Source organism: Tachysurus vachellii, chromosome 6 (assembly GCF_030014155.1).
Source record: "Tachysurus vachellii isolate PV-2020 chromosome 6, HZAU_Pvac_v1, whole genome shotgun sequence".
In the NCBI taxonomy this organism is placed as follows: Eukaryota; Metazoa; Chordata; class Actinopteri; order Siluriformes; family Bagridae; genus Tachysurus; species Tachysurus vachellii.
Genome location: NC_083465.1, coordinates 13284864 through 13304323, shown reverse-complemented (window position 1 = coordinate 13304323; position 19460 = coordinate 13284864). Strand labels below are relative to the sequence as shown.

General features: G+C 39.2%; 1 protein-coding gene across 4 annotated transcripts in view; it reads left to right on the top strand.

The window, feature by feature from the left end:
- The window catches only part of kcnma1a (potassium large conductance calcium-activated channel, subfamily M, alpha member 1a), a 128575-nt gene that overhangs the window by 76716 nt on the left and 32399 nt on the right, over positions 1-19460 (top strand). For all 4 annotated transcript variants that reach the window (XM_060872360.1, XM_060872362.1, XM_060872359.1 and 1 more), the window contains exons 9-18: positions 1501-1592; positions 6548-6658; positions 6841-6946; positions 7066-7148; positions 7662-7731; positions 7967-8122; positions 11011-11120; positions 11361-11429; positions 15122-15208; positions 15325-15401. In XM_060872360.1, the coding sequence (XP_060728343.1) occupies positions 1501-1592; positions 6548-6658; positions 6841-6946; positions 7066-7148; positions 7662-7731; positions 7967-8122; positions 11011-11120; positions 11361-11429; positions 15122-15208; positions 15325-15401 (961 nt within the window). The remainder of the gene's footprint in view (positions 1-1500; positions 1593-6547; positions 6659-6840; positions 6947-7065; positions 7149-7661; positions 7732-7966; positions 8123-11010; positions 11121-11360; positions 11430-15121; positions 15209-15324; positions 15402-19460) is intronic.

Here is a 19460-nt window from a genome sequence, read left to right as displayed (position 1 = left end):
CAGAACTATGTATGAGCTACAATACAGACTGAATATTTACAACCAAACACTCGTAGCTTAAAATAAACACCACAGAACAAATAGTTACGTCTAAGCACATCTTTAAATGAAAACTATAGCGATTCCAGTACAGATATCAAGTAAATAGCTACTAACCCTAAACCCTTACATTTTTTGTATCTGTTTCAGTTTCAATCCCAAGATTATTTTAATGTAGATTGTATTTTGTTCTAGTTTAAAATTTTGTTTTGTTGCCATTATCACTGTAGACGTTTGGTTAGGTCATGTTTAAGATACATCTGGCTATTACTTGGATAATACTGCTTAAATGTAGAAAGGTTTTATTTTTATAAGTTCTTGCTTCAGGCATTAACACACAGAAACTAAAGGTGTATTCTCTGCTTTCCTTTTTTTTTTTGTTCTTATTGTAGCAGGCAACATAGTTTTTGCCATTTTCTGTTTATCTCAGGTAATTAGAATGATTAGTCTTCATTAATCATCTGTTTTGCGGTGAGACACATACAAAATCCAGACTACAACAAAAAATCAGTGCCGATAACTACAGAGTCAGAGAGCAGGAACAGATTAGCCATAGGACAGAGCAAATCACAGACAGACTGTAATCAGACACATAGCAGATCGGACAATCTCCATATCACACTGCAGATGAAGCTCCAGCTGTCATGGAGTCACCATCGTGATGTGTCCTTCCTTTGTTTTGAAGAGGCCTGGAAGTTATCATAGCCCTGTTCACTGCTTTCTGTCAGCAGCACGATTAATGACTTCAGTATGACGTGCTGTAAAGCATCAGCTCCTGACCCAGCAGATGTCATGATTCATTTGGACCCTGGAGAGAGCAGCAGTGCAGTGTGGAGTTTAGAGGAAGGCCTCAGACAGGAGAGAGATTTCGCCATTTAGGAGCAGATACACAGCTTTCAACACAACAGGTGGTGGCAAACTATGCAAAATACATCCAGCTCATTTCCAGTCACGCTAATGGGTCTTAATGTGTTTTGCAGCTGTGGGCGCTCAGCCTGGACTATTCGAATCAACCTGCCACATTCTCAGTGTTTGTTGGACAAAACATGGCACATAGGGTTTTTCGGTCTTCTTTTTTCTCCTCCGGTTTTGGTGCAGTCACTGAATGGCTGTTCACATAAACATTTGAAAAACTTTTTCAAACCAGTAGCATTAATTACCTGAACATTCTTCTTTCCTCCCAGTTTAAAACTTGTTTAAAGAGCAAAATTTGTACACCCACTACAAATTATTTTTCAGCCTTTTGTGTAGACTTTCAGACTTTTCCTGTTTTTAATATTAAAGAATTTAATATGCCCCAACACACACACACCAAGACAACAACACACAAAATGTCTACATGAACAACCTCTGCTCTTGACATGTCAGGGAGGTGAATGGACACGTGTGCACCTCACGAACCAGTCTCTCCTCCTCCTTTTTTTTTTTAGTCTCTTCTTTTGTCTTCTATCTTCTCCTTAGGCCATGTTTGCCAGCTACGTCCCTGAAATCATAGAGTTAATAGGAAACCGCAAGAAATATGGTGGTTCCTATAGTGCGGTTAATGGCAGAAAGTAAGTATTCCAAGTGGCTCTGCTGCCTCGGCTGCAGTAGAACCTCTCTCTGCATGCCCTTTACTTTTTCTGTTCCATGCATGTAGGCCATGTTTGCTCGCTACGTGCCAGAAATTGCTGCTCTCATCCTTAATCGGAAGAAATACGGAGGGATTTATAACTCGACAAGAGGCAGAAAGTAAGTCCAAATCCAGAAGCAGTTGTGGTTGGGTGACATAAACCTTCCTGCTAGCAGAGCGTTAATATTAGTACATAGGCTCTGTTCAGAAATATAGACTCGAAATTGAAATAAATGTCACACTGTGACTGGAGACCTTGGCCATGAAAGCCACGTCCATTTTGTCTTTTTTTTTTACACATCCTATCAGCATTTTAATTTAATTTATGTCTGAAGAGCTTTCATGACTCTTGTTTTTGTTATTGTTGTGAACAGAACTGATATATTTCTTCTTTTTTTCTATGTAACGTGAGACATTTCTATATAAGTTTCTTAAAGATAGTCATGAAAACTGCAGTACTGCTTACAAGAGTACACTGCACAGTACAGTAAATAGATACAACAACAGCATGTGCAACTACCTTAAATGCCTCTTTTGTCTGCTTGAAGTGAATCTTTTTTTTTTCTCTCATTTGTTTGGAGTTGACTGATTTTTTGCATGCCCTCTGTGACTGGAAGTCTTCTTTGTTTTGGGTGGCAGTGCATGTTGCTTTAAGAGAAGCCTGCGTGACTGTGAAACTGCTAGCTCATCACCTCATCTGTGTCTGACATGACTCTGGCCCTGATCTTCAGTCACCCTGAATGCCTGGATGCCTTAGCTCTTGCACTGGAGCCTCTCAATTGCACTTGGCTTGCTTCTTTGTCCCACTTGGTACTTCATGTCCTCTACAGTTGTTATTTATTTCCAGAGGTTGCCCCTGATTGTCAGTTTGGCTTTTTTGAACACCCACTCTGGCTCAAACATAGCCCTGTCATCAGCACGACAATTCTCCCCAAGTGCCTATGCTTATATCCTGTAAACTAAACTCTCTCTCTCTCTCTCTCTCTCTCTCTCTCTCTCTCTCTCTTTCTCTCTCTTTCTGTCTTTCCCTTAATGTAAAAAAAAAGCTCACGGCCACAACTAGCTTTCATCAGTTGTCTTTTAGGGCGAAGAGAGACTAAAGCCATTAGAGGCCTTTTTGTTTGATGCTGTTTCCCTGTCAGTGAAACAAGATTGATGAAATGTTATGTTTGGCCTCAGCGCCATGGTTGGATTTGGAGCCTGGTGTTGAGAGAAGCCTTGTCAGAAGAGAGGTTCCCTCTGTCTCTCTGTCTCTCTGTCTCTCTCTCTCTCCTATGGTTATCCGTTCATGTGGTTGCAATTAGAGCCCAGGATCCAGTTCCGTGGCCAGGCCCAAAAACAGGCATTATTGCTTTAAGTATTGACGTGAGTGTGTGTGTATTAATGGATGTTTCAGAGCACGTAAATAAGTGTCAGGTTATTAATTTATTTCTTCTGTTGGCACATTTCCGGCAAGCTCAGTGTAGGGGAGACATCTCCCTACTCCAAATTCTTTAAAGCATACTGTACTGTTGTATCAACATAAAATTGGAGGTTTATGTGATAGTTTTTAAGATATTTTTGAATATAGAAACACAAAAAATCCTTAATTTCATAGTATTGCATATAGTTTTTATAGGATTTATCTTTGCATTAGATAGTTGTGAATGACGTCATTTATGACTTTAAGTGAGTGGAAAATTTTCAGGAATAAAATAGGCATTTTTTTTTGCACCAGTCTACATGTTTGGGACCAAAGGATTGTAGAAGCTTTTTAAAATGTTTTCATTTGTTTACCAACTTTACTGAGGTTCGACAATTATTATGAAATTGAACTCAATCAGCTCTAGCTGAATTGTGCATGATGCCAAGCTCAGTGAGTGGTTTTATCTCATTGAGGGTCATGGCAGTATCAGCCATCAGAGCAGTGACAGAATTGATAGTGGATGTGCAGTTGTAATGATGTTGGATCTCTGTGGTTTCCATAAAAGCAGTGCTGCATCAGGAGGACCAAGACTAGTGAGCCACATAAACCTTGCATGAACTCTGAGCTTATACGTGTCCTTCAAGTGTGTGGGTGTGACACTGAGAATGTGGAGCCAGCTCTGCCCAGACCTTGCAGGACAATGTTCTTGTGTGTGAAAGTGTAGAAGGCGCCCAACATGTGTTAACACCATTACCGACAAGGCTCTCATAGCAAATGAAATGATGTGCCATCAGTGGAACATTAGTCATTAGGTTCCCTTTGCTTTGTTGAGGTTGATATGGAAAAGTAAAGCTGGAGCCCCAACACTGTCAAAATGCTAAATACATTAAATAGGTTAAGCATGCCGCAGATGGAGAAAGCACAAAAAATGGACAAAATCTGATTTGGAGATAGAAAACAAGTACAATAACCTGGAATGATAAAATTGTTTCTTGATTCTTATTTCCTGAAGAGAGAAAAGAACCAAACATCAACTTAACCCTTTGATATTGTGCGATGGTCATATTAATTGTGTAGTTCTAATGAGGACATGAGCGAAACCTATCATTTGAATGTGAACGAATCAAAACAGACACCTATTTGCTACACTTTTCTGGTACATAAAACCCTCCGTGTTCCTGAAATGACTCAGCGCCTCTGTAACTGTCAGAGGACACTCAGATCCATGCAGTAGCCATGTCTTACCGGTGAATTCTGTTCAATTTAAGGATTAGAGCAGTATTGATGGTGTCGCTGCTGATGCTGATGTTCGAGCTTTTGTTTTTCTCTCTCTCGCTCTCTCTCTCTCTCTCTCCTTCTTTCCTTTATCTTCAGTGTTTCTTTTCATTTCCATGCTTTTTGCATGCTTCTCACTGCATGTCAAATGAGTGCCTTGTGCATTTATTTGCTCAATTTGTGCTCTTTTGCTTTTTTTTCCATCTTATCATGTATAATATTTTGTTCTAAGTCCAAGTGTTCTCTCCACCGTGTGTTGTTTTCTGTGTAGTGTTTTTAATGTTTGTATTTGAATTAGTTATGATTGTATTTTGATTATTTTAATTTAGTGTGTATATTTTTCCTTTAGCTACATTATACGCATTACAATATTGGTGAAAGTTTCATATTAGATAGCAGTTTTACTCTAAAGTACTCTAAAGTTAAACAATATTTTATTAAAGCAATCACTGGACCATTAATGGTAGAACACATGCTTTGGGAAACAACTCTACCCTCTCTAGGTCTAGCTCAGGAAAAGTGAAGAAGCTTCTGGAATTATGTAATGACATCAGGCTTAAAACTAATTCTCTTTTTCTTGCATTTGTATTGTTTTTATTGGCAATTTGCTGAAAGTATGTCAATGCCGGTGCAATATAATCAGTAGCACCGTCACACACCCCTGATAAGTCATTAAAACATGATGACAAGATGTCTGACGTATGTGTGTATGTAGGCCAGAAACTCTTTAGTGCTGTTTTATAATTTAAAAAAGTGATGAGCCTGTCACACAAAGAGTTGAACCGCTAAAGACGGTGCTTGTAAATGGGAAAGCATGAATAATGTAGGCCTCATCAAACCAGTACTGTACCAGATGCTGCTGGCTCCTCAGAATACCAGTGACCCAACAAAGTCCTCTCATGCGAGGACAGGCAAGCATGCAATTACCACTGCTCATTAAAATACTTAGAGGAATGAAGGCAAGATCTGTGAAGATCATTATGTTCAATAGCATCCAGACTCTGTTGCATCGGTCGGTTCCCCCTCCAGCTAGATTCGTCTGCAGTTTGGCACAGCTTAGCTCTCTGAGCACAAACAGCTGCTTATAAATGAAAACACAAACACATACCCTCACACTTGAGAGTAAAAACATGCAGCTATGGTTAAGACTGAAAATATGTACTCTTGGTTCAAATATCAGGTGGGGCAAGTAATGTGACAGGTTTAGATTGATGACTGAGTGTGCTTATAGCTCCTCAGACCTTGACCACAGTAGCAGTGAATAGATCCAGTATGTGATTTGAGCTGAGCTGCAGTCCTTATGCCTTTGGTTAACAAATAAAGAGCTGTTATTAGAATGTGATTTTCCTATTTTTTTTTTATTATTTGTAATTTTTTTAATGAGCCAAAATTGTGCTCCGTCGATTTTTGAGTGTTGGTTTGCTACTGAGATGCGTGAAATATTTTTATGCTGACCTTCATCAATGTTGGCATGTAATCCAGGGTCATCACTGGATTTTACATACTAATTACATGAAGCCAGTCAAAGATGCCTATCAGGTTGAGCCACTAACATGAATGCAATAAAAAGAAATTGTTAGACATGAGTGCAAATTTTTGGAATGAAATGTTCTTAACATTAAACATACTAATGTTCCTTGAACTCTCAGCAACTGAAACTAGAGCTGATTGTGGAAGCAGTGGCCAAACCTATGCCACGTTGCCAGGGCCTTCGTTTCAAACCAGTTTAACACTAAAGTCAAGTTTTGTTAAATCTGAAACATGCCGGCATTTAAATACAGCATGCATCCAAGGTAATGCCAGATAGCCTGAAGTCACGGTTAGAAGTCTCAGCATCCAGAGACCAGAAACCACTTTAGCGGCTTTTTAGCAAGTCAGTTTGCATTGAAGGTCAGGTTTGGCCATCATGTGTACATGTAAGAGGGTGGTTTGGCTTTATATGTGGACCGGAGAACCTCTGACAAATCGATTAAAACAACTAGATTTGTTTTAAGATCTAGGCTAGATGGCGGTTTCATGCCATGTTAGACCACTTTTATAGATATGAGGTAAAGGAGCATTTGGCAATGTTAAAAAAAAAGGTCAGCTGTGGTTGTAAAAGCTTTGACATATATTGTTGTCAAAAGTAATGTTAGGACTTTTGATGACTATTCTCTGTGTGCTAGAAGTTGTTTCGTCTCATTTTGTGCTGCTAAGCTGAATTTTCCCCTTTCCAGGCATATTGTGGTCTGTGGTCATATCACACTTGAAAGTGTATCCAACTTCCTTAAAGACTTCCTACACAAGGACAGGGATGATGTCAATGTAGAAATTGTTTTTCTTCATAAGTAAGTACAATCTTGTTTCATATGCCAAGTATAAATGAATATGCAAACTCTGCTTCAACACTTCTCACGCTACTCAGAAAATCTAAAAATTCTGTCTGTCCTCACATTTTTATATACTGTTAACAAATATAAACATACACCAGTATACAGTACATGAAATTCTCTGTTTTCTCATTCTATAGTATTTCCCCTAATCTTGAGCTGGAAGCCTTGTTCAAACGTCACTTCACTCAGGTGGAATTCTACCAAGGATCTGTTCTTAACCCACATGATCTAGCTAGAGTCAAGGTAATTAGGTATATGTTTTAGGTAATTTTTAAGGTGCAGACAATCGAGATGCTTAATTAAATGATAAATCTCTATGTTCTGTGATCTTTGTGCAATTCCATCACTTGAAAAAAACGTAGATCGAGTCAGCGGACGCATGCTTAATTCTCGCCAACAAATACTGTGCAGACCCAGATGCTGAAGATGCATCAAACATTATGAGGTAAGTTTGCTTTTCAGGAAATCCAAGAAACATTCATTATGATTAACCTTTTGATATTTTGCACATATCTGTTCATCTTATTCCTTCCCTGCTGTTCCCTGAGTTTTTCTATTCTCTTGCCTAAGGAGAGTTTGTCTTTTCCTTGTATGTTAGAAAAGAGGTGTGAATGGGGTACTCAATGCTCAGAAGAGTACATGTTTATTTTGGCACCTATTTTTCAGTTCATTCATAGCACGTGCACATGCTGTATACAGCCCAGTATGCTCCAAAAATATTTTTTTGGGAGAATTCTGAGTGAACTTTAACACTATCCTCTTATAAAGACTCAGTGCTTCATGTGCAACTAAATTCCTCACCTCTCTTTTGCAACCCTGGAGAGGTTCAAACGAAGCATCCAAAGTCCACCTCTCACCTCACTTTTCATAAACTGTACTGTCATGAAATAAAATGAATTCAATTTAGCTTGGATATGATTCAAACTATTTCTTATTTATGTGTTTCTTTTTGTTCCAGAGTTATATCCATCAAGAATTACCATCCAAAGATAAGAATAATCACTCAAATGTTACAGTATCACAACAAGGTATCGTTACAGTTTCTTCATTTTTTCTTGTTTTTTTGTACATTTTAAGAGCATTTAGCATTTTGCACTGATTTACAGATGAGATCAAGTCACACTGTCCATAATTTTAACATATCATTTTTCATGTGGATGTGGATCTAACTGTGACAACTAACATTCCTTTTCATTGTGTCAAATGTGTCTAAGGTGTCGAGACTCAGTTGTCTCAGTGTTTTCCTGTCCTGTGTGTGTTCAGGCCCATCTGCTAAACATTCCCAGCTGGAACTGGAAGGAGGGCGATGATGCGATCTGCCTGGCCGAGCTGAAGGCAGGCTTTATAGCCCAGAGCTGCCTGGCACAAGGCCTGTCCACCATGCTTGCCAACCTCTTCTCCATGAGGTCATACATCAAGGTAATGTCAGCTCTGACCTCTGGCTCTGATAAAGCACGCAGTTATGCATGCTATCCATATATGCTAGAATCAGCCTCCCAGTCAATTCCCACTGCAGCTCAATCACTGCGGCTATTACGCTGCAGGGTAAATCATCTCCAGAGCTCTGCCGTCTCATTTGTTTCCCACTCAGGACAGCAGCGCAGCAACGCTGTCACCATTACGGGGTAATTGATATGAGTGGATGGCACTGCAGAGGCAAGAATGTAAATTAGTGGCTTTTCTCGGGCTGAATTTACTGTCCCCCTGCGTCCTGATGTAGCAATGAAATGTGAACCATGTGTCTGTTCCATAGTCAACAAGCAGCACCTCAGAGCAATCTGTATTTATAGCCAGTCTGCCTCAGCACACACACACAGCTCTGTCACAGAACTGTCCTAATAGATGAGGAAACATCAGATCAAAATTATATAGTGCCTGTACGACAGAGTCGAATCACACCAGCCTTGCCGTCTTCAGCACGGCTGTGGATTAGGGGATTTAGGATGAATGAGTTGTGGTTTAGTATGAATGAGTGAGTGTTTGATGTGAATGGGTGAGGTTTTACTGTCAGTGTCATATGAAGAGAGGCTGGATTTGGTTAGAGGACAAAAAGCAGTCAAATTAAAATTATTTTCCATTCCCCAAAGGGCCAAAACATTGGCTTTGATTTTTGGATCCTGTACAAGCTTTTAACATTAAGGAGGGTCTTACTTCCTGGAGAGAGATTCTCGTGTCATGTCATTTGTGAAAAATGAGGAATAACTGTTCAGTGACTGTTAAATTGTATGATGTGTGGAAACATCTGCAGGGTAGATCATTTCGCTTATTAAAAAAAAAAAAAAAACATATGACATGACCAGGACCACCCATACCAGTCTGCAGCATATACACAACACACTGAATAACATTTCCAGCTTGTAATGAAAAGGGTGTCTCACTGAAATGTACAGGCTTAGATTCCAACATTGTGGCATAGTTCTTCATACTGCATTAAAGTACTTCTCTAAAAACAGTAAGACAATTTACTAAGCATGGAAAAGAAGCCATGATTGGCTGTATAGTTTGAAAAATATTTTTTGAACTTTGAGGCACAAATGATTAAGTTGTTCAACAGCAGTGTCGCAATTAAACATTTGTCCTTAAAATGAATATTATTTTGTATTCATCAAAGCACAAGGTAATAATAAATGGAGACTTCATATCTCTTATAACCAATTTATTGTAGATGTAGTTCCAGCTGTGCGGCCTGTGCATGCTGTACAGTACACAAACACAAAACCAGAAGGATTTATTTAAGCCAGCCCTCATTCATTTTAATGATACTAAAGAGTAACTAGCATACAAAACATATTATTTACATTACACAAATGTAAATTGTTGTAGCTAAAACAGATTTTTTTTTTATCATGTCAAATGGAACACATGTTGGCAGTGAAGACTAAATGTTCGCAATCATAAAAGCTTGCAGTAAAAAAGTCCTAAAATACTAACTTTCATATTTTTGTTCTTGGTGCTTTTGAAAAACAATGTTTCTTGAAAAGCCAAATCAATTTTCACAGCCTTTGTCATTTAGCAAAAGGTACTGCATTAATTAAGGAAGCAATTAGGAAAAATAGGTCAGCAATGGCACATTACAACTCCTCTGTGAAAGCTCAACAGGACAATGTGAGAAGGAGCATCACCAATCTGTCTCATCCGATGCACTCAAGCTGAAGGGATAGAACAGACTGCTCTGCCCCCTGAAATCAGTGTTGATTTGATTGGGCACTCAGGAAACAAACCACAAGGGCACAGAGACGTGTTAATGAGACACTCACATGCTCATACAGAAAGTGTTACTTGTTGTTTGGAGGTAGGATTGTTTATTAGTTAAAAAAAAAGACCATTAATCCACTATAGAAGCAATAACTGAGCTTTTGTCAGGCCTTTCACTATGTAAAAGTGGTAAACAAATGGGTTTTGTGCAGAAGCTGGCGATCAGACAGTGCTTTTCCTGCTCGCTGGAGGAACTCAAGGAAATAATTGTTCCGTCGTTGCAAGAGATCATGCCTGCAGCATTTACATCAGGCCTGACAGGCTGTGACACAAATGTGTGAGGTAATTTAGGAAGCCCTGAGTAAATGGCTGCCATCTTTTCAGGGCAGGATGACAAGAGCCCTCCTATTAGCACAGTCCTTAAAATTGCCCGCCTAAAAAGCATCGGCTCTCAGCCCAGCTGAGACAGGGGGAGCTCTCTTTAAAAGTCAAGCCTGCCTTTGAAAGGCACGTTCCAGCCTGGCTGTCAGACAGATGCTGGGTTGGAGATGGCAGAGTAATGACTGAAGCTTTGCCTAATGGCACTGCTGCTTATCAAAGCTCTCCCTGGCCTGCTCCTCAGACATGTGTAATGAGGGAATGATGAAGGAACCAGAGTAAATCCCAGACTGATAGAGAAATACTGTATGCCTTACACAGCATTATCTACGGTTACTGCAGATGCTGTAAACTCGTAGCTGACTTTCATTACTTTTTCTTTGTTTCTTCTGTATGTTCTGAATTATTCAGTGTTTATATACTGTAGATTACCTAGGATTTTTATGTTACCAAATTGTTATCTGATTATTTCCTTGTTTGTGCCTTTCTGAAAAGAAACAAAGCCTATAAGGCTAAAGTCTCTATTTTTTCAATATGAGGTTAAAGTCAGATTAGAATATAGACTAGAACGTCTGCTTTAATGTTTCTGTGGGGTTTTTTTTTTTCAACTTGTATTTAGCAAAGCATATCCACAATTGTTAGATTATAAAATTATGAAACTGGGCCATGAAGAAGTTCTTGCTTTTTGTAACAAGTAACTGCTGTGTTTCCTGTAACTGTAATCTGCTTTACAGATTGAAGAGGACACATGGCAGAAGTATTATTTGGAGGGAGTGGCTAATGAGATGTACACTGAGTACTTGTCCAGTGCCTTTGTGGGCCTTTCTTTTCCTACAGTTTGTGAGTAAGTAAGCCAGATCCAAATGTCAGTATTTTGATTCTGAATAGAATTGAGGTTATTATATATAGTACTATCTCCTGAAAATATACTCACACGGTTCTGTGTAGCTATACTTTTATAAATGTTATTCATGTTGTTTGTCTGTAATATTGTAGTTCTTGATTTTAAAGTGAGTGATAAAGTATATAAGTTGCAAGTTTTAACACAAAAACACTGAACTTTTCTTATTTTCCTTTATTTCAGGCTATGTTATGTGAAGCTCAAATTGTTGTTGATTGCTATTGAGTACAAGTCCGAGCAGAGGGAAAGCAGGTTTGTCCCCCTTTGGTCTTCCTTATTCACCATGTCACACATTCCTGACCAAAGAGGGGCAAAGCAGTTGGCTTCCTCATTGGTTCTTTTGAGACTTCCACTATATCAGATTTCCTTGATCCACCACCCCATTTCACTACGCTCTAATTAATATATACTCTTATTAAGGTTACATAAAACATGTAAAGATAATTTAATATTTAACCTAAACAGAAAGCTACCTCACTGCAACAGTATCAGCACATAAAACAATTTAGGTCCCTGCAGGTCATTGTCCTTTCTATAAAACAGTTAATGATGACTGAATGTATGAGTCAGTGTGACACAATAGAGACATAACATCTGCTCAAACTCACTGTGATCTATTGATGAAGGCTTTACTCTTAGTAAAGGCCTCCCATCAATAACACTCCTGTTGCATTCTGTTAACTGCACCATTAGAACTAATAACATGAAGTACTTTGTCTCAGTAACCTCAACTTGCCAATTCCCACCACCCCGTCCCACATCCACTTGTCGTCAAGTGTTTCTGTATAACTTACTAATACATTTCTGGTGTACTTCACAATATCCTATGAGTGTGGCAGTCAAATGGCCTGACCAAAAAAACACAGACCTTAGCGTTCAGCAAATGCAAATCATTTGGCCTTTGCTTGTTTGGTGTGAATAGTACATATCAAGAGGTTTGGTTTCTGGCCCAATCTTTTTGTTAGCAGCTTTTGAAATCTGTAGATTACATCTGAATATGGCTCAAATCAGTAATGAAAACAGTTCAATATATTTTCATTATTGTACAACACTTATAAGGGGCACAACACAGCACTTCATCATGCTGTTGACTGACATCATTCTTCCAGACTTTAAAATGCACTCTCCTGGTGGGCCATGTTCCTACTTTGTACTGTAGGTGATTATAAATTAGAAATAAATGCCCTTATCCTACTCGCAAATATATAAATAAGTATATAAACAAGTAAACAAACAAGCAGGTAAATAAATAAATAAATAGAACTTACATTTCTCTTTGGCCCTCTACAATTCCGTACGTTTAGAGAAAGGTCAGATGAGGCACAAGTGATTTTAAACATCACCTCCTTTTTGAGTCCATGACATCATGTAATAAATGTGTGATTTGTAATGTTTTCTTGTTGTTTGCAGAAGCAGAAAGCGGTATGCCCTCTTCATTTTCTTACGTCTCCACAATTTAGAGCCTCCATCTGTTGGAAAAAAAAATACTTAAGGATATTGTACCATCCCCCTTCTCAAATATGGCCAAATCTCTCACTCTCTTATTGTGATCCTTGTGCTTAATGCACTAACTTCTTTGCAGGCAGAAAGAATAGCTTTTTTTTTATCATTTGTTTCTTTGTCTGTACTGTTTATCATCTCCATGTATTCCAGTTTGCGTTTTGTTTTTCAGTGTCTAGCAGCTGTGCACATATCTGCTCAAACAAATAATCTATAACAAATAAATCTGTCTCTCTGTTTTCTAAACTGTTTTTTTCCATCAAACCAGTACTTCATGTTTTTAAAGTTCCATCTCATTTGACCAAACACAAAAGAAAGCGCTCTGACAAAATCAGCTGTCGTTTGGAAACCTGACCATCACAAAAACACAAGAAACATTAGTCTGCACATGCCTGATTTAACCTTAAAATCATGTGGCATACAACTTGTATATGCCTATTTCCAGTTAAACAAGGCCACTGTCGAAAACAGTCATCTTTCTTTACCTCTCATTGCCACACTAACACCAACTCATGTGTGCATATCTGTGTGTGTAGAATGTAGTTTGTCTGTGTGTGCGTGTGTAATACTCACACCATGTCTCTGCTATTTATTGTATGTAAGTAAAGATTAGAGAATGTGTGTGTGTGTGTGTGTGTGTGAGAGAGAGAGAGAGAGAGAGAGAGAGTGAGTGTGCTTTGCGTGGAACTGTCCCTCATCATGTACCCCAATGCCTGTGTGTCTCTGAGTAGATGTTTATGAAGTGAGGTCACTTCCTGTCAGTTTGGTGTTCTATACAACAATCCAACTGCACAGAAGTTACTGCAACAGTTTGCATCTACGTGCCAGTTTGCCTATGTGCAGTGGCTGTACCTGCTCTTTCTTTCTTGTAGATGTGCCAATGGTTGTGACTCTCTTGGTTGCAGCATGCCTGAACACTGTCACGTGACATGTGATGCTTGCCTTGTTTCCCATAATATGAGGTTTGATCAGACTACAGGCCTCTGTTGCCGAGTGATTGTACAAAATTGAGTACATGTGTAAATCTCAGATTTGGGGAGCAACATGTGTGAATATGTTGGTGAATGAGTCGGTTTGTTTACTCTGCCATCTTTTCAATAGCATGCAGAATTTTCTGTTATAAAGAGTGGGAATTTAATTATATAAAGCTTTAACACAAAAAAGAAACAACATTGGGGATTTTTTTTTTATAACCAAAATGGTCTTGTGTTGGCTTTTTTTTTTTTGGCTAATGAAAATAACTATCGCTTTATAATAAATTAAATCCCCCTCTTTTGGTCATTTCTAATTACATAGTTGTTTGTGGAGCCCAGAAGAAAGAGGTTTCTTACTCTGTATCAAATCGTTCAGTTTGCTTTAATATATCTGTAACTGGGCTTCAGTGCTCAGCTACGTACTTTCATCTGGGCTCTGGCCAGGCCCAGTGTTTGTCCAATGTTGCAGTCACCACTCAACTCATTGATGACTTCTAACCAAAGGCAAGCATTAACAACTGTGTTGTGTCGTCTCTGTCTAATTAACGGGGAATGATACAGTGGCTCAGTAGTGGCTCTGTCATCACTGCTGAACTTCTACTGCTGAACATCAAACTACATTGACTACTAAAACCTGTCTACCACTAATATGGAATGTTTGGCAGACGATAAACTTTAGTGCCCTACTATCTTGGGAGGTCACAGTGTGGCATTGAATGTGCTGGCTGGTTAAACTTCAATAATGAAATATATTGTTTTGAATGGCCTGCTATATCACTCCAAGCCTGGAGGTAAAATCTTGTAAGTGATGTGCATGTTGATCAGTCTGATGTAATTTTTGCGCTTTAAATTTGAACAGACACTGACTGTTGAATAAGTTAGTTGTATAAAACAACAGTCTATTAAGAGCATGAATGAAAATGAGAGCCTTTTCTATAGCATGAGATAATGCAGCTAGCTTAGACATGCAGGTTTAGGGGTCATCCCTCACCCTAAGTGGCCTGGTGTACTTTAACATTTTACTCCTCACTACTATCACAGGAAAACCACAGCTTGTATTGAAGCAGTACTTTCTGATTATTTGTTTCCGGTCATGTGTCAGTCTGAATGCTCCAAATAAAATCACACCATGAAAGAAATTTTTTATTCTTTCATTTATTTTGTCCCACAGCCAATGCAGTCTGAAACAGCAATTAAATTACGCTACAGTGTTTTGCTTATTTGTTTTGGATGAGAGAGCAAAGGCTGAAATCAGTTAATACTACACTGATATGTTTGTGTGGATAGCAATAGCACTTGGTTCTGCAGTTCAGAGCGCTAAATAGATCATTGTAAAGAAAAAATAAAGTGGAAAACCAGTGTGGCCGGAGGGTGTACCATTCCTCTTGATTAGAGCATTTGACTGTGATTTATTTTTGAATTTTTTTGCTTTGTGTTAACTAGCACAACCATTTATTTCTCATCAAACAGTATCCTGATCAACCCTGGGAACCATGTAAAGATGCAGGAGGGAACCTTGGGATTCTTTATTGCCAGTGATGCCAAAGAGGTCAAAAGGTATTCATATCCCACTCTGATATGAAGGATAACCCTCAGTTTCTCAGTTATTGGTGTCACGTGATTGGTGTCTTCATGTTTAATCCATGTTCATTTGTATGACATTTCTCTCTCAGAGCATATTTTTACTGCAAAGCTTGTCATGATGACATCACAGATCCCAAAAGGATCAAAAAGTGTGGCTGCAAGAGACGTAAGTACACCAGGCTGTTCCGCACCCTTCACATTTCACTGGAGTCTCCACAGGATTCAGCTGTGCAAATGCGAAATAATGTTTGTAGGATGCATGTGATTATTACTTTTTACTTTACTGTTACAATATGTTTGTGTAGTCCTCATCTCTACAATCCTGGTTTAATTAAAAAAAAAATAATAATAAAAGTTGGTTTCCTATTATTTGATCTATTCTATGTTTATATTTGCTGCATTTTTAAAAAAAAATAAAGTTTCTTTAAGCTTTTGGATGTACTCAATGCCGTTCAGGTGCAGGAAATATTATACCAGCAATAAAAGAAGCAAGGATCAGTGTAACCTTTACACCAGTGGGATTTTGATGCCTGGGATTTTGATGCCTGAAAATGAGAGAGTAAAAAAGTGATTAAAAAAAGAGCGTGTGCATTAAGGGAGAGAACGGGTGTCTATGAGTGATGAGAGGAAGAGCGGAAAAGCAGCTAGTCATCAACATGTTAATGACTCAGAAAGATGAGAAAGAGACAGAGAGAAATAGAGATGGGAAGAGGCATTGACGTGATTAGCAGGGCTGAAGAGAGAGCCTGTCAGCCCACACTAGCGTCACTGGGAGAGATTTGGGATAATAGCACCAGTCAGGTGGAAAAACAAAAGCCAAAGACCTCTAGCCACTCTCTTCAGGCACACCACAAACACACTTCTGGCCTGAGATCATTTTACTAATCATATCCACCCTGTTTACCCAGAGAGCCCGGCAACAGTGCTACTCAACTTCACCAGTGTCATCTCCCACTGCCTCAGCCAGGCAGGAACCCATTCTGACAGGAAGCCACTGAAGCAGAATGGAAAGAGTCACAAGGATTTGTATTGCTGAGTGTAGGCGCTCAGTTGGCTCACTCTTAGCTCTTTGTCAGTGATAACTGCAGCATAGATGATTAGATGCACACGAATTAGGTGTATGTTAAGGCAGGTATTTCATTAGTTCTTTGTTTGAGTGGAGGAAGCATTACCATGACAGTAGGACTAATGCACTGTTATTACTTGACCTATATAAGCACTTGTCTAAATAAGTTAGCTACAGGATGAATAATTAATTCACTTACTCATTGAGAATAGTCAGTGCTTGAGTCACTAGAGTTTGGGTTGATAAAGCAGGCACTTGAGTCTAACCAAAGCTGGTTTGTGTCATTTTTCTTCTTGTCTTGTACCAGAATGGGATTTTCGGCTGTAACTTTCAGGTCCGAATAAAATAGACTGATTTTCAAAATGACTCGCTGAAACAGAGATGACCTTTCCATTGCTGTGATGGACGTTTATGATATTTATTTTGTTTACTTTTTATGTCCTTTGACACACTTTCTGATGTATTTCCTTCCTTGCTGCCCTGGAATGTGCTTCTTTATTTAACCCTTCACTGGTAGTGATATATTGTGAGTAAAAATGGGCTCCCTGTGGCACAGAGTGCAGTCTAACTATCTCTCTATCTCTCTGTTGATAGTATACATCTATCTATCTATCTCTCTCTATATATATATTTATATATATGTTGCATGTTCCAGTCTAGCTGCTGCATCGTCCCTATACCTTCCATCTCTACACTGTCCTCAGGCCAAATAATGATACAGCACAGTACAGCTCAAAGACGCAACATAGCCCGTATCTGCGCTCTCTCCACCCCAACTTCCCACCCTCAGTTTGTCCAGATGACGTATGTCTTCCTCAAAGAGAGAAACACAAACAGGAATAACCCACAATGCAACGGTACCTTCTGCAACCAAGACAGTGTTTATTTGGCTTAGATGCTCTGCTTGAATCAATCCTATCTCTGTTTTCCAATGAAAATACATAAACAAATCACAAAAGCCGAGCAGATTGAAGATCAACACTAGTCTTCAAAGGGGAGGGGGAAGTTCAACGCTGTCCATCCCCTCTCTGACAGAGGCAGTTTTGCAAATTGCTATATTTTTAGAAAGTGGAAAGTGTCCTGTGGGAAGTTTTTCACATTATCTTACAATTTAAACAATCTGGTTTCCTTTTGCTTGTCCTACTCCCTGGCCCCTGCTGCCCAGGCCATGTACACAGCACTCATTGCTATTCTCTGAATTGAAATGATCCATCTTTGCATTTCAATTCTCTGTAGTATTTGGGCCCTTTTTTACTCACTGCCAATAATCAGCATACCTGTCAGTATCAGAGTCATGGTGGTAAGATTGACCAGCTGCTGTACAGTAAGTGGCCAGTAGATGGCGGAATAGTTCTGTAGTTGAGATTGGAGTAGATATTCTGAGCACTGAGGTCCTCACAGTCCTGTTTAGCAAGAATGCTGTCATCATAAGGTTTTATTTGGTTGTCACTTGGCTTTCTTTAAATAATTCCCTCAGTGGAATTGGGTGTTTTTATGCTTTTTAAATAATTTCTTATTTGTAAATGTGCAGTCTATATTTCGGAGATATAATATTATTCCTGCAGGTAGTTGTTTTTTTCTTAAATGTAAGGGCTTTATTTGGATTGAACACTAGGTAATGCTATTATTACTGGACTAATGCTATAGATACTGTACTTCACCAATTATATACTGTATGTGTTATTGTTATGCTATGTTTTAGGGTTTGTACTGTGACGTGTAGAAGTGTGCAAATACATGCTGGCAGCATTCTTGCTAAACATGGTTATTCTGTTTGAGAGGCTTCAGTTAGGATTTGTGTGTAGCTGCGTTAAATCCCTCATATCATCATGTTGTCTTGTGTGTTCCTCCCTCCATGTCTCTACGACTAACATATCCACATGACTTTTGCTTGGATGAATGTCAACCCCAGATCTCTGAAGTGACAGATTTCAGCATGACATTGACGTCTCAAACTCACTGCTGCACGTCAGGGCGCCACTTTGAACTGTTTCTGTCCTGTAAACAGTTGACTAGCCTCCACTCCAGCGCTGAGACTGCACTCACCTCTCTGCATGCTTATGATCCCTAATTTCAGCTGTTATGCATGGTTCTTATGGGAATAACAGTCCCTGAGGTTGTGGCCACAATTTAAAAGGCCCAGTAATGTACCCTATTCTCTTGCTGGCATGTCACTGAAATTGACCTATTAATATAAACTAATGCCGTCAGACCGAAGCGAAAAAAGCAGGATTTTCCCTGCAGATTTTTTCAGGGTGCCAGACTTTATTATCGTCTATTAACACAATGGCACCGGGAGAATGAGTACCAGGGACTGTTCTTTTTTATTTTCATTATTTTTATTTAGCTAGGATCACAGCAATCAAATACTGTATAGCCTCTCACCACCACTCCCCCAAGGAAGACACACACACACACACTTATATTATCTCATGAACATGGTTTTACATACATGTTTTGTATGAATTACATATTGTTAAATGCAAAAACACTGTTTAAGCAAAGTACAGTGCACCATGTAATAACACACACACACACACACACACACACACACACACACACACACATCCTTACTGAGTCTGGTATCAGTGGTATCGGGGGAAGTGGTTTGATGAGTTGGCATAGGATTCAGGAAAAGAGCCTGATGGCCTTTACAGAGCCTTGCTGCTGCATGATGGGATTCAGGTACGTGATCCTCTCCTTAACACATAGAGGATGCAGGTTATGAACTAAGTTATGCTGCTGATGGCATTCACTCATCCCTCTCTTACTGATTGCCTCCTGCCCCTATCCCCTGATCTTACTGTCATATCTGACCATTTGACCTTTTATGACATGATCAGCCTTAGGGCACAGCTTGACCCTGGCGAGATAGCTGTTACCATTAAACAGGCAATGAGACATCTATTGGAAATACGATCAATCAAAAGCATTAAGGGAACTGAATTTGGCCTCCTCAATGTTCTTGTATGAAATATATCAAGCACAGTTGTTCTGTGCTTTGGTTACACCAGAGCTGTGGGTTTATCTCCCGGCAATGGGTCAAGCCTGTGAGAGCTTGCTGCTAAGGCTTTGCACTTTCTGTTCCTTCAGAAAAAATACCTTCAGACATCCCTGGTTTATGAACTCTTTTTTTTCCTTGCCATTAACCTGCTGCTT